This window comes from Ipomoea triloba, chromosome 13 (assembly GCF_003576645.1).
Source record: "Ipomoea triloba cultivar NCNSP0323 chromosome 13, ASM357664v1".
NCBI lineage: Eukaryota > Viridiplantae > Streptophyta > Magnoliopsida > Solanales > Convolvulaceae > Ipomoea > Ipomoea triloba.
In genome coordinates, this window is record NC_044928.1 from 31,537,805 (window position 1) to 31,553,629 (window position 15,825).

General features: G+C 33.4%; 3 protein-coding genes and 1 pseudogene across 4 annotated transcripts; 2 read left to right on the plus strand and 2 right to left on the minus strand.

The window, feature by feature from the left end:
- Positions 1 to 2,557, minus strand: part of LOC116001490 — a 3,004-nt pseudogene extending 447 nt beyond the window's left edge.
- A 4,836-nt stretch (positions 2,558 to 7,393) lies between these two features.
- LOC116001491 ((-)-germacrene D synthase-like) lies at positions 7,394 to 8,751 on the plus strand. Its single transcript, XM_031241363.1, has 4 exons — positions 7,394 to 7,576; positions 7,721 to 8,000; positions 8,079 to 8,235; positions 8,730 to 8,751. Exons 1-4 carry the CDS (start codon positions 7,442 to 7,444, stop codon positions 8,749 to 8,751), a joined length of 594 nt encoding a protein of 197 aa, XP_031097223.1. The 5' UTR covers positions 7,394 to 7,441.
- A 510-nt stretch (positions 8,752 to 9,261) lies between these two features.
- On the plus strand, positions 9,262 to 11,874 carry LOC116003177 ((-)-germacrene D synthase-like). Its single transcript, XM_031243341.1, has 7 exons — positions 9,262 to 9,444; positions 9,589 to 9,868; positions 9,947 to 10,319; positions 10,417 to 10,635; positions 10,738 to 10,876; positions 11,006 to 11,257; positions 11,387 to 11,874. The coding sequence occupies exons 1-7, from the start codon at positions 9,310 to 9,312 to the stop codon at positions 11,675 to 11,677; spliced, it is 1,689 nt and encodes a 562-aa protein (XP_031099201.1). The 5' UTR covers positions 9,262 to 9,309; the 3' UTR covers positions 11,678 to 11,874.
- A 60-nt stretch (positions 11,875 to 11,934) lies between these two features.
- LOC116003176 ((-)-germacrene D synthase-like) lies at positions 11,935 to 15,146 on the minus strand. Of its 2 annotated transcripts, XM_031243340.1 has the most exons (8): positions 14,984 to 15,146; positions 14,177 to 14,456; positions 13,702 to 14,074; positions 13,346 to 13,564; positions 13,083 to 13,221; positions 12,800 to 12,851; positions 12,600 to 12,715; positions 11,935 to 12,297 (listed from the first exon to the last, which is right to left on the minus strand). In XM_031243340.1, the coding sequence occupies exons 1-8, from the start codon at positions 15,119 to 15,121 to the stop codon at positions 12,007 to 12,009; spliced, it is 1,608 nt and encodes a 535-aa protein (XP_031099200.1). In that variant the 5' UTR covers positions 15,122 to 15,146; the 3' UTR covers positions 11,935 to 12,006. The 2 variants fall into 2 exon arrangements, with proteins under 2 accessions (XP_031099200.1, XP_031099199.1); XM_031243339.1 differs by having other exon boundaries at positions 12,600 to 12,851.
- Positions 15,147 to 15,825: the final 679 nt, after the last annotated feature.

Consider the following 15,825-nt stretch of genomic DNA (forward strand, 5'->3'; position numbering starts at 1 on the left):
TATATATATATATATATATATATATATATATATATATATATATATATATAAAAGTGTATCCATATGTTCCCGCCCGTGAATCTTGTAGGACCCTTGCTAAATGCACACATGGTAGATTGTGTGCATTCATGCTAGGCGAATTACACACAATCTAGTATCTGTGCATTCATATAGTAACTTGTATGCATTTGAAAAGGGTTTTACGGGACTAATTATGATTATTACTATATATATATATATATATATATATATATAACGTCCACCAAAGTTCATCAGAATGTTGTAGTAGAACAACACGGGGTCAATTTTATAAGTATTGAAAAATTTTAAGGGTGAGGTTCATTTTATAATTATTAGAAACTTGAAAGTTTAGTAATGGTAAGATTTTAGCATTTGATTTCTGTAGTGTGGATGGTGTATTTGTGTATGTGTCCAAACTTTTTACAGGGGAAGTGTTATCACCTAAACCCTTGGTCATATATATATATATATATATATAGAGAGAGAGAGAGAGAGAGAGAGAGAGAGAGACAGAGAGAGAATGCTATAGTACACAAATAAACTTTAAATATACCTCATGTCCAACCATATCATCCATTAATCTACAAATAATCGATGCCGCTTGAACAATTAATGGCTCCTTACTCATCCAATCAAAGGCCTCTTTAGTTACAGAATCTCCTTGCATGCCTACTATAGATGTTGTTGATAGCATCATATAGGCTCCCGTTATAAGGGAAACCTTCATGTACTCCTCAAACTTTGGAGTACAGCGATTATGAAACCACTTTGCTTCTTCATAATATGCTCTGACTAACTTTTTCATCTAAATGCATTGGAACAATGAAAGTTCCAAAAGTTATTATTATCATATATAACCTTAAATATTTTGTAAAAGTTAACATAAGCTTTGAAATAGTTTATATTGATTATGTTGAACCCCTATCTACCTCATTTTTGGCATAGATGATATGGTATGATTCACCTCTGACAACTAATTCTTTCTCCATTTCAGCATAAACATCAAGAAGAGTAACGTAACAAACTCTCATATATTCGGGTAATTCATTTACAAGAACTGCATCCCATCTGCGTGGCAAAAGTGTATTATTTAGAAGAAAAAACAAAGGTAAATGAAATTCTCAATTAACCAAACTATGGATGATCGAATAATAACAGAAGTTATATAGAACCTCTGGATTGCCTCTGTGAATAGGTGGAGCTCGTCAAGGGTTCCATACACATCATAAATATCATCAACAAGTGAAGTCATTGCTATAACTTTAAGAAGAAACCTCCTAGCAAGAGAGTAGTGTGGTTCAAAGTACACTCCTAACATCCAAAAGTAGCACTCCACCAATCTATCCCTGGCAAAAGGTAGATTTTTGGGGACATCTAATGCCTTCCACCACCTATATTACATTGATTATACAAACTATTGGTTAGTTGATGCAAGGTATATGTATGTATTTGTTTATACTGTTTGACAGTGTAGTACCTTGTAAGATTGCCTAGCTCCTGCTGATGTTCCTTCTGCAGCATGTTGAAGTCCAGTTTTGCAAATTTCAACAATACAATATCATGAGTTTCATTAGCTTCATAAATTGATATGTATCTTCTTGCTTCTATCCTTGTTAATCTTTTGTAAATTGGTCTCTTTAATGCTTCATTGACTTGAGATCTAAGAGGATCGGTCAGATTTGGTATCATGGATTTTAGGTGAGAAGTAGTAAATATGAGTGCTTCATCCAAAATCTTCTCCCCATTCACCCTAAGATGTGATGCCTCGTTAAGATTGCTTCCACATTATTGGTCAATGATTCCTTGAACTTGCCATCACATTCAGTGAACTTTTCAAACACACCTGCAAAACCCATGATTCCACCAGTATTTAATTAATCTTCATACAGAGCATTAATTTATAAGCACATACTTTTATATTATACACTTACTGCAAGGTACATGATAGCCATGCTGTCTAAGTAGTCGAAAGTGTAGAGAAACAACATAAAGTTCGTTCTCGTCTTTTTCGACATTGAATTCATAATAGTTCTTGAATATGAGTTGCAACATTGCTTCAATCTCCTTCTCAAATTGATAGCTCACTCCCAATAGTTGGATTTTGTTTATCAATTCCAATTTTTGGGAAGAAATGCTTGGTGCGTCCGCAAACATGTTCTTCACCTTTTCCTTTAGTTGTCGATGCTCTTGCCATTCTTGTACATCTTCTGCTTCCTGCATATACAACATTTGGCTCATTTTTCCTTTAACCAAACTCTTATATTTTGAAAAGTATGTTATGTATGAAAATATTAATAATAATATGCTTCTGGGCCTTATCCTCTCATCAGTACGTGGATGGTAGACCATTCCAAATTATAAAGAAAATGATATACCAGCCTAGCTAAAAGTAAGTATATATAGGATACCTTGGGTTGAGAAGAATAAGGTAAGAAATAATCACCCCAAATGCTTGGGTGAAAACCAGCAGAACGACGGCTAACTTCATGCATCTGTGTTTGGTTTGACATAAGAACTGATAATGGTAGATTGCTATTGACGTCCATTTTTGTGCAAGAAGGGGATATCAGAAAAGAACAAATAAATTATACAATAGGTTTTACATTTATTTCTCTGGAGTTGCCACACAATTTATAATATTTTAGGATAGACGTATGAGTGGTTCTTCATAGCCGCTGTCTAATAGTAAATTACGACCTCAAAGAAATGAAACCTCAATTTTGACGTGATGAAATTTAAGGAATCTTGCGTATCACTATTGCGTGTACGCAAATTATATGGTTTACAATGCATTGTGGACTATGGTCATGATACTGCAGTTGTGCTGAAAAGATATTGTAGTTGTATTGAAAAGAAACTGCAGTTGTGCGGAACAGAGGCCGTTCATTCGTTCAACACAATTGCAGTTTTAGATGGATGAAAAAACCTCTGTTCCTCGCAACTGCAGTTCCTTTCAACACAACTGCAGTATCCGTCACTGCAATATCAGTTCAACATAACTGTAGTATCAGCCATGACTCATAGTCCACAGTATAACATAACTGCAGTATCAGCCATGACTCATAGTCCACAGTATAACGACTGTTGCGTGTTTCTACCATGTCTTGGCGTCTTGCAACGTACAATGCTATTGGCGTCTTGCAACGTACAATGCTATGATTCGTTTGGTTGGATTTCTACCTCCGCATTCGTTTGTCAAAGACCTTGTGGTCTAATGGCACCTGGTGTCCCGATTTACACTCCCACATGAATGATGGGAGTGGGTTCGAGCCTCAGTGGTTGAGGAAGTAGCTATGACAGATACTACATTGTAACAAGAGTTGAAATGAATGGTTCATATTATTTTGATTTTAGTATTTTTTTTTCTTATTTTACCGTCTTAAAATAAATGGTTCATATTATTTTGGTTTTAGTATTTTTTAAAATTATTTTTCCTATTTTACCCTCTATTATATCAAGTTCATATTATTTTGATTTTAGTATTTTTTTTTATTTTTCATATTTTACCCTCTATTATATCATTTACTTTTCCTAAACACCATTATATTCCGTACTTTAATAACAGAATATTTCGTTAACTATTTATTATTCTTAACTTACTCATTGATTTTCATAAAGAAAGTTCGAACCCCATCCTAATCAAAATTGACATTTTCCCTGGTAAGTAATGTTGACAAGTGTTGTTATTTACAAGAAAAACTGTAATACTTTTGAGGAAAAATAAAATACTTTTTGAGGTAACCTCACAATTTTTTTTCTCTTAACTCCCAACCATTGATCAACTCATATGAATTATGAGATTAATTAATTAATTTATTTATTTTATTTACCTTAAGCATTGTTTTTATTTGAGCCTATATATAATTGATTAGAAAGATAATAAAAATAAATAATTATTTAATAGTATTGATAGCTATATGCATGTCCTGATGTCCTCAAGGGCTGGTCCCCCCCACCCCCCAAGTTAAACTATTACACGTTTTCTTCTTTTTTCAGCCACAACTAGCGACTCCAACTTCCATATCATACTTATAAGAGATATGATAATTGTATACCACGCATTAAACATGTTCACTAATTTACTACATGTCTAACTTGCAAGATATAAAAATACAAATTTATTACATATGTGGTCCTATTGATTTGGTATTGTGTACTTTAAGATGCGATTTAGCCGCTCATAGCTTTGTGAAGATCAAAAATAAAATAAGAAAAATCTTGCACGTGCAAAATTAAGGAGAATAATTGAGGTGAAGTTAAAATTAATTCTAATCGAGAATATATATATATATATATATATATATATATATATATATCTTTTTTTTGGGTGAATAATTATTCATGGTAATTCATTAATTCATATAGTGCACCGATGTAAGACGGGCAACAAGGTTCACCGATGTCTCATCAAATGCGAGTTTACATCAAGTGATATTAGACATCGCATATCAGATGCTGGAATTCCCCTCCCCAAGTTCTTTCTTTTCTGTTTCCTAAATGACGGTAATAATGGTTACGGGAGTATTTTTGTATTAGTATTTCTATAGTGTTGAGTACAGTGGTGAAGTGTTGAGCACAATGTTTGTGTTCAATACAATGCTCAATTCAGTGTGTGTTCTAGTCTCGTAAGAATGTCCTCACTCTACAAGTGCTTGTGAGTCCTTTTTATCTTCCTCAGTGCAGTAACGGAGCATTAATGCTAAGGAGCTGAGCCGTTTGAGCATTAGCCGTTGAGTATTAATGCTGAGGAGCTGAACCGTTGAGCGTTAACGCTGAGAAGCTGAACCGTTGAGCATTAATGCTGAGGAGCTGAGGAGCCGATTAATACTGAGGAGCTGAGGACTGAAGTGCTGAACAGTGTTGAACGGCTAGTTCTTGCCTGCCTTTGGGTCCTGAACGTGGTTCCGGGTAGGGTACCCAATTACTCTGTCACTAAAACTTTGTCCATTTCTACACTATAAGATCCATTGCAGCCACCTCTAAAGTCACACAAACATCCTATACTAGTTTTCAATGCGTTTTTCCATCTCCAACGACTATGTAAGCCTCGTCTAAAAGCAATTTGGATAAACTTAGCGTGTTTATTGTAGTTCATCAACACAGTTTATGCCCCAAATTCCCATTCCTATCTTTCCTTAAAAACTCATAGAACAGTTGTTGGGGAAATTAAACTTTAACATGTAAGTGAATAAGAGAACAGAGCATAACCCATCAATGACCAATCAGTCCTAAACAAGGAACACCATTCTACTTGCTCTTAGAAAATTCTAGGTAAAAAGATTTCAGATTTTCAGATACTTACTGCACAGCACAACTTTTCCCCAATCCAATTTAAGTCAGAACCGATAAAGTTTACATTTTTACAGTAGTAATTGATTTAATTTCTTGAAAAAAATGTACAATCGGTATTAAAAAAAAAAACTGGAATTAAGAAGGGATTCAGAAAAGCTCACATAGCGTGAAGTGGGAAGGGGGCCGGTAAATTCGAGATGCCTGAAAATTGGGAAGAGGAAACGGGTTGTGGGTTTAGATGGTTAGGAAAAGGGGAGAAAAGAGGGCAGGAAGGCGAGTGATGGCTCGGCGGCTTTAACAAGAAGCTGTGAAGTGGGCAATTGGGTACAATGTGAAGATGCTGGTGGTGATGGCGGGGGCAGAGGTGGTGGCGGTGGTGGTTGTGCGGGAAAAGCTCGTGAGGATGAGGAGGAAGCGGCGGCGGCAGCCCTAAATCGCCGGAAGAATCCATTAGGGTAGCCTGCAAATGAGTGTGTTTGACCATGGAAAACAATTAGACGGACACCACTTATAGTAGTCTAGTAGAAGAAGGACCGGCTCAAGGTCGAACCAATTCTGAATCAACTCGAAAAAAAGTGAATTTGGATTTTATTGATTTTGGGTCGGGCTTAATTTAAACTTAAATTGACTTATAAAGGGTCGGTTCAAAACCTATGAAAAAATAATTTGGAGCCCAATTTGAAATTGGCACAAGTCCAAACTCAAACACGGTCCAAATTCCTAATTGGTTTAGGTACGACCTAAGCCCGAGTCTAGGCCTAGGCAAAATGTAGCAATAGCATAAAGATTAGGGTGAATGCAGTAACATGAAAATTTTGTAAAATAAAAATTTGAAGAAAGAAAATTGAAAAATGAATTAATTTGTCCATTTCACTAAATTTAAAATAATAAAATTATGTTATTAATGAAACTGAGCTCATACTTTTTTTTTTTAATTTTTTTTATCTTAATTCCCAGCCATTGATCAACTTATATGATTTATGATATTAATTCACCTTTATATATATATATATATATATATATATATATATATATATATATTACCTTAAGTATTGTTTTCATTTGAGCCTATATATAATATTGATTACCTTAAGCATTGTTTTCATTTGAGCCTATATATAATATTGATTGGAAAGATAATAAAAATAAATAATTATTTAATAGTATTTATTGATAACTTCATAGCCATGCCCTCAAGGGCAGGTCCCCCCCATCCCCCCTAGTTATAAACAATTACACGTTTTCTTCTTTTTTCCGCAATAACTGACGACTTCAACTCCCATATTGTACCTATAAGAGACATGCATGGTACGTAATTGTATCTCATGCATTGAACTAACATGTTGACTAATGTACTACACTACTACATGTGTAACTTGCAAGATATGAAAATATAAATTTATTACATATCAAAGGACTATTTAGTCCATCTCTCGTCCAATAAAATCTATTACCTAGAAACAAATTATTGATAAAATTTTGAGTAATATAGTGCTTTTGGCTGCTTGGACAAGTGTGGTCCTATTGATTTGTTATTGTGTACTGTAGGCTGCGGTTTAGTCCTTTGTGAAGATAAAAATAAAATAAATTAAAAGAAAAATCTTGGGCATGAAAAGTTAAGGAGAATATTTGAGGTAAAATTAAAATCAGTTCTAATTGAGAATACATATAGATATCGATTTTTTTTTCTTTTGTGAATAATTTATTCATGGAAACTCATTAATTTATTATATAGTAAATTGTTATATATGAAAATAAGCATAAATAATTTACAAAATTTATATATTTACTCTTTTATACTTATAAATATTTATTATTGAATATGTAATTAAGTATGCTTGTACTATTTCATAATCTCTTGTGGAATTAATATGAGATCATTAAAACTAGACATTTATTATTTTCTCTCTACACACGTATATAAAAGTACGGTTAGTATATTCAAATTTGAACCCATTACCTTCATCTCCATCAGTACCGAACTAAAATAAAATAAGGGAAAATTTAGCTTTGCACACTCGAAATTGTACTATAAATAGAGAGGCACCTCCAAAGAAAAACATGCAAATTAACCCTAGCACCACTTGTCATAAATTGTTTGTTTCCTTCTCTCCCCTTCTAACCGAAAATGGCTGCCATTAATCAACCATTATCTGTTCTTACATCAAACTCCCCTCAGTTGCATGAAGTTACTCGTCGTTCTGCCAATTATCATCCAAGCGTTTGGGGTGACCATTTCCTAGCTTACGCTTCTCATGAAAAGGTAACCAATTCAAAAAATACTTCATTCAATAACTATTAGTTTTTAGGGTATATATATACTAAGACTAGTATATATTTTCATGAGACAAACCCATAATATAATAATTTGATAAATAAAAATGAGGTGTGTTTGTTGTATTTACAGAAAGCAGAAGCACAAGAATGGCAAGAGCATCAACAACTGAAGGAAAAGGTGAAGAACATGATTGTGAAAGCCCCATGCATTTCTTCCCAAAAATTGGAATTGATAAACAAAATCCAACGATTGGGAGTGAGCTATCAATTTGAGAAGGAGATTGAAGCAACGCTGCAACTCATATTCAAGAACTATTACGAATTCAATGTCGAAAAAGACGAGAACGAACTTTATGTTGTTTCTCTGCACTTTCGACTACTTAGACAACACGGCTATCATGTACCTTGCAGTAAGTCGTATGTGCTTATTTAATGCTCTAATATGTATGAGGATTAATTAAATAATGGTGGAATCATGAATTTTGCAGGTGTGTTTGAAAAGTTCACTGAATATGATGGAAAATTCAAGGAATCATTGACCAACAATGTGGAAGCAATCTTAAGTTTATACGAGGCGTCACATCTTAGGGTGAAAGGGGAGAAGATTTTGGATGAAGCACTCATATTTACTACTTCTCGCTNATTGTTTTCATTTGAGCCTATATATAATATTGATTACCTTAAGCATTGTTTTCATTTGAGCCTATATATAATATTGATTGGAAAGATAATAAAAATAAATAATTATTTAATAGTATTTATTGATAACTTCATAGCCATGCCCTCAAGGGCAGGTCCCCCCCATCCCCCCTAGTTATAAACAATTACACGTTTTCTTCTTTTTTCCGCAATAACTGACGACTTCAACTCCCATATTGTACCTATAAGAGACATGCATGGTACGTAATTGTATCTCATGCATTGAACTAACATGTTGACTAATGTACTACACTACTACATGTGTAACTTGCAAGATATGAAAATATAAATTTATTACATATCAAAGGACTATTTAGTCCATCTCTCGTCCAATAAAATCTATTACCTAGAAACAAATTATTGATAAAATTTTGAGTAATATAGTGCTTTTGGCTGCTTGGACAAGTGTGGTCCTATTGATTTGTTATTGTGTACTGTAGGCTGCGGTTTAGTCCTTTGTGAAGATAAAAATAAAATAAATTAAAAGAAAAATCTTGGGCATGAAAAGTTAAGGAGAATATTTGAGGTAAAATTAAAATCAGTTCTAATTGAGAATACATATAGATATCGATTTTTTTTTCTTTTGTGAATAATTTATTCATGGAAACTCATTAATTTATTATATAGTAAATTGTTATATATGAAAATAAGCATAAATAATTTACAAAATTTATATATTTACTCTTTTATACTTATAAATATTTATTATTGAATATGTAATTAAGTATGCTTGTACTATTTCATAATCTCTTGTGGAATTAATATGAGATCATTAAAACTAGACATTTATTATTTTCTCTCTACACACGTATATAAAAGTACGGTTAGTATATTCAAATTTGAACCCATTACCTTCATCTCCATCAGTACCGAACTAAAATAAAATAAGGGAAAATTTAGCTTTGCACACTCGAAATTGTACTATAAATAGAGAGGCACCTCCAAAGAAAAACATGCAAATTAACCCTAGCACCACTTGTCATAAATTGTTTGTTTCCTTCTCTCCCCTTCTAACCGAAAATGGCTGCCATTAATCAACCATTATCTGTTCTTACATCAAACTCCCCTCAGTTGCATGAAGTTACTCGTCGTTCTGCCAATTATCATCCAAGCGTTTGGGGTGACCATTTCCTAGCTTACGCTTCTCATGAAAAGGTAACCAATTCAAAAAATACTTCATTCAATAACTATTAGTTTTTAGGGTATATATATACTAAGACTAGTATATATTTTCATGAGACAAACCCATAATATAATAATTTGATAAATAAAAATGAGGTGTGTTTGTTGTATTTACAGAAAGCAGAAGCACAAGAATGGCAAGAGCATCAACAACTGAAGGAAAAGGTGAAGAACATGATTGTGAAAGCCCCATGCATTTCTTCCCAAAAATTGGAATTGATAAACAAAATCCAACGATTGGGAGTGAGCTATCAATTTGAGAAGGAGATTGAAGCAACGCTGCAACTCATATTCAAGAACTATTACGAATTCAATGTCGAAAAAGACGAGAACGAACTTTATGTTGTTTCTCTGCACTTTCGACTACTTAGACAACACGGCTATCATGTACCTTGCAGTAAGTCGTATGTGCTTATTTAATGCTCTAATATGTATGAGGATTAATTAAATAATGGTGGAATCATGAATTTTGCAGGTGTGTTTGAAAAGTTCACTGAATATGATGGAAAATTCAAGGAATCATTGACCAACAATGTGGAAGCAATCTTAAGTTTATACGAGGCGTCACATCTTAGGGTGAAAGGGGAGAAGATTTTGGATGAAGCACTCATATTTACTACTTCTCGCTTAAAATCCATGTTACCAAATCTGACCGATCCTCTTAGATCTCAAGTCAATGAAGCATTAAAGAGACCAATTTACAAAAGATTAACAAGGATAGAAGCAAGAAGATACATATCAATTTATGAAGCTAATGAAACTCATGATATTGTATTGTTGAAATTTGCAAAACTGGACTTCAACATGCTACAGAAGGAACATCAGCAGGAGCTAGGCAATCTTACCAGGTACTACACTGTCAAACAGTATAAAACAAATACATACATACATATATATACCTTGCATCAACTAACCAATATAGTTTGTATAATCAATGTAATATAGGTGGTGGAAGACATTAGATGTTCCCAAAAATCTACCTTTCGCCAGGGATAGATTGGTGGAGTGCTACTTTTGGATGTTAGGAGTGTACTTTGAACCACAGTATTCTCTTGCCAGAATGTTTCTTCTTAAAGTTATATCAATAACTTCACTTATGGATGATATTTATGACGTGTATGGAACTCTTGACGAGCTCCACCTATTCACAGAGGCAATCCAGAGGTTCTATATAACTTCTAATATTATTCGATCATCCATAGCTTGGTTAATTGAGAATTTCATTCACCATTGTTTTTTTCTATATAATACACTTTTGCCATGCAGATGGGATGCAGTTCTTGTAAATGAATTACCCGAATATATGAGAGTTTGTTACGTTGCTCTTCTCGATGTTTATGCTGAAATGGAGAAAGAGTTAGCTGTCAAAGGTGAATCATACCGTATCAATTATGCCAAAAATGAGGTAGATAAGAGAGGAGTTCAACATAATCAATATAAACTATGTCAAAGCTTATGTTAAATTTTACAAAATATTTAAGGTTATATATGATAATAATAACTTTTGGAACTTTCATTGTTCCTATGTATTTAGATGAAAAAGTTAGTGGGAGCATATTATGAAGAAGCAAAGTGGTTTCATAATCGTTGCACTCCAAAGTTTGAGGAGTACATGAAGGTTTCTCTTGTAACGGGCGCTTATATGATGCTATCAACAACTTCTATAGTAGGCATGCAAGGAGATATTGTAACTAAAGAGGCCCTTGATTGGGTGAGTAAGGAGCCATTAATTGTTCAAGCGGCATGTATTATTTGTAGATTAATGGATGATATGGCTGGACATGAGGTATATTTAAAGTTTATTTAATTTGTATACTATAGCATTCATTCTCTATATAAATCTACTATATATATATATATACACACTTCTCTAAAAATGCAATAATCATATATATTTGCATACTTGATTGCATAGTTTGAGCAACAAAGAGGACACGTAGATTCAGCTGTAGAATGCTACATGAAACAATATGGGAAGTCAAAGGAAGAGACCTTTAACGAGTTTCAAGAACGAGTTAGCAATGCATGGAAAGACATTAATCAAGAATGTCTTAACCCAACTGCTTTTCCCATGCCTATACTCATCCGAGTTGTCAACCTCGCAAGAGTTATGGATCTATTGTATAAAGATGGAGATACATATACACATTCCTCAACCGAAACTAAAGACATCATTACCTCTGTGTTAATTGATCCGATCATATGATCGGATCCTAAGATAAACCTACTATATCTTCAACATATGTAATGTTGTTGCTCTATTTTCCCTATAACTATCCTCCATGTTTGATTTGTTAGAATTTCAAAATAAGACATGTATCCTATTGACAAGGGTGTTTGTATGTGGTTAATTATTATGGTGTTTGAATTTTTATTTTATTACACAATATATTCATCTATGAATTATGAGATTAATTTACTTTTTTAATTTTTTTTCCTTTTAACATTGTTTTCACTTGAGCCTATATATCCCATCTAATAGAGCATAAAAAAGATTATCTTTATCACATCATTACATTTAATTTAGTAACACCATCACACAACCGGATCAACCAATAGAGAGGTAATGACGACTTTGAGCTCGGTTGTGGAATGCGTATATATATCCCCATTTTTATAAAGCAAATCAATAACTCTTGCTAAGTTGGCAATTTGGATAAGTATACGCATAGGGACAACGGTAGGTTTCAGACATTCCTGATTAATATCCTTCCACGCGTTGGTGATTTGTTCTTGAAGTTCTTTGACGGTCTCCTCTTCTGACTTCCCATATTGTTTTATATAGCATTCCACACTTGAATCTACATCCCCTCTTTGTTGCTCATCCTATACAAATAGTAAAAATCCATTGTTCGTAAATTTCATATTTCGTATATAATTGGAAATTTATCTAAATTGATATGTACTCAATTTTGAACCAAAAAAAAGTGATTCAAAATCTAATTTTTAGGTACAACTTCAAGATTCCGAACAACTTTTGCGTACATGTCCAAACTCAGACTCACCCACTTCTAACTCACTCTCAACCACTCAATAATTATAAAAACAATTCATATACTCCATGTTAGAATCGATCAATTAATTTATCGTGGGTATGTGTATGTATATGTATAAAATATTTTTGTTACCTTGTGTCCAGCAATGTCATCCATTAATCTGGCAATGATTGATGAAGCTCGAACCATTAATGGCTCGTTAGTCACCCAATCAAAAACCTCTTTGGTCACAAAATCTTCCGGCATGCCTAGTAAAGAAGAAGTAGCTACCATCATATAACCAGACGATTCAATTGCATTTTTCATGTAGTCCTCAAAATTTGGTGTACTACCATCATGAAACCACTTAGCCTCCTCATAATATGCTCCCACTAATTTTTTCATCTAAAACCACAATGAAAATCAAAATTTGAAGATTTATTATTATCCTCAAAAACTTCATAAATTATATCAAATAAAGGTAAGCGGACTGTTGTGTCAATTTCAGATAAGTCTCCTTTTTAATAGAAACAATGACTTTTAAAAAATTTAAAACTAGAAGTTTACAACTAATCAAAAAATGAAATTCATATGCATTATTTGACTTGACAAATAAGTATAACTAAATATACACACCTCAGTTATAGCATAGTTGACTTGATATGCTCCACCTTTTGGACTTAACTCTTTCTCCATTTGAACATAAATATCAAGAAGGGCAATGTAGCAAACCCTCATATATTCTGGTAATTCATTTATAGCACTGGCATCCCATCTGAAATGGATATCATTGTTTAACCTTTTAGCTAAAATACATGTGGAATATATATTTTAACTTGGTATGAAAGAAACTAGGTAAAAATAAATAAATAAATAAATAAAATCTCAAAGAATAGAACCTTTGGATTGCATTGTTGAAAAGCAAGAGCTCTTCGAGGGTTCCATGCACATCAAAAATATCATCAATAACCGTAGCAATTGCAAGAACTTCAGTAAGAAATTTTCTTGAAAGGTAATATTGTTGTTCAAAGTACACTCCCAATGCCCACAAGTAGCATTCCACTAATCTATCTCTCACAAAAGGTAATTTCGTTGCGAAGTCTAGTTCATTCCACCACCTATACTTAATATTGAATATACATATTATTTATTGGTTAATTAATTAGTTTGTACAAGTAAATACATACTATATTACTATGTATGCCAAAAACACAAATTGACTAAATTTTGATGCTAAAAACTTTACTTTAATTACCTTGTGAGACAACCTATCTCCCATTGATGTTCCTTCTGCAACATGTTGAAGTCCAACTTTGCAAATTTCAACAGTACAACATCGTGTGATTCATCAAATTCATAAACTGATATGTATCTTTTTGCTTCTAACCTCGTTAATCTTTTGCAAATTGGCCGCTTTAGTGCTTCACTGACTTGAGATTTGAGATGATCGGTCAAGTTTGGTTGTATGGATTGTAGATACGAAGTGGAAAATGTTAATGCTTCATCCAAAATCTTCTCCCCGTGTACTCTGAGATGTGATGCCTCGTACAAATTTATGATTGCTTGCACATTATCGGTTAATGATTTTTTGAACTTTCCATCAAATTCAGTGAACTTTTCAAAAACCCCTGCAAAATAATTCATGATTATCCCACTTTTTGTGTATAATATAATTAACATTCATATGGAGTATTTAAACTTTGTTTAGTAATTTTTAGTTAAACACTTACTGCAAGGTACACAATAACCATGTTGTCTAAGTAACCGAAAGCGCAAAGAAACAATATAAAGATCATTCTCATCTTCTTGGATATTCGATTCATAGTAGCTCCTGAATATGAGTTGCAATGTTGCTTCAATCTCCTTTTCAAATTGATAGCTCACTCCCAAGCGTTGGATCTTGTTGATCAAGTCTAATTGTTGAAAAGAAATGTGGGGGGCTTCAACAAGCATGTTCCTCACCTTTTCCTTTAGTTGTTGATGCTCTTGCCATTCTTGTGCATCCGCTTCCTGCATATACAACATTTGGCTCATTTTCCTTTTACCAAAGTACTATTATATTGTGAAAAGTATGTTACCTATACAAATATTACTTGAACTCTTAAGAGTATATAAGTTATATATGGATAATTATACGTGTCTGGGCCTTATCCTCTCGTAGTCTCATTTGTGATGGTAAACCAGTCCAAATTAAAAATAAAAGCCGTGTTTGGTAAATAATCAGCCTATCAGTCAATTTTTGGCTTATTTGACTACTATTAGTTGGTAAATAATAAGTTTTTTGTAACTCCAAAATACTAAAATTCAAAAGGTTACTCAAAGTAGCCTTTTTAATTAGCTTTTTGAGAGAAGAAATTATACCAAACAGCTATCAACTAACAGCTAATTTATCAAACAACTTTCTACAATTAGCTAATGTTATTAACAAATCATTCATTCTAATCCAAACAGTCAACCCAATTAGCTAACAACCATTTACCAAACAGAGCCAAAATGATATACCCAGCCTAAAAATAAGTATATATGGGATACTATACCTTGGGTTGAGAAGAATAAGGTAAAAAATAGTCACCCCAAATGCTTGGATGAAAACCAGCAGAACGACGGCTAACTTCATGCTGCTGTGTTTGGTTTAACATAAGAACTGATAATGGTAGATTGCTATTGACGTCCATTTTTGGGCAAGAAGGAAGGGGATATCAGAAATGAACATATAACTTATACAATAGGTTTTACATTTATTTCTCTGGAGTTGCCACTCAATTTATAATATTTTAGGATAGACGTATGAGAGGCTCTTAATAGCCAACGTGTCTAAGCGCAAATTACGACCTCAAAGAAATGAAGGCTCAATTTTAACGTGCATGATGGAAGGAATCTTACATCACTATTGCAATTTGCATGTATCTATCATGTCATGCTACGTATACAATCATACGATGCCGTTGGTCTGGTTTTTTTTTTTTTTTATAATAAACTTTGATTTAGAGAAGTCTGTAATCCACTATTTGTAGGTGCGCTCTGGTGAAACTTGTACAAAAAAGTAATAGACCATGAGCGGGCATTCTACCACTATTGATATTCATGAGCTAACTCAAGTACTTCGCAGTTAGGAGGTGGGGCTGATGATGAGATAATTGGGTAGACTGACTAACTGATCCGACGGACTCGGGACCAAGTAATGGTCGCCCACTTAAAAGGAGACCATACTTATTATGAATCACTGCCTCATTAAAGGAGCAGGGGACGGCTTAATGAAGAGCGTGAGGCTAATTATTGCATGTTCTATTACAGTAAAAGAGTTGTTATAATGATAAGTATAAATAGTGGACTATGTAATTAACAAAGCAAGGGGCATGCTAAAAAACCTGGTGTTCGG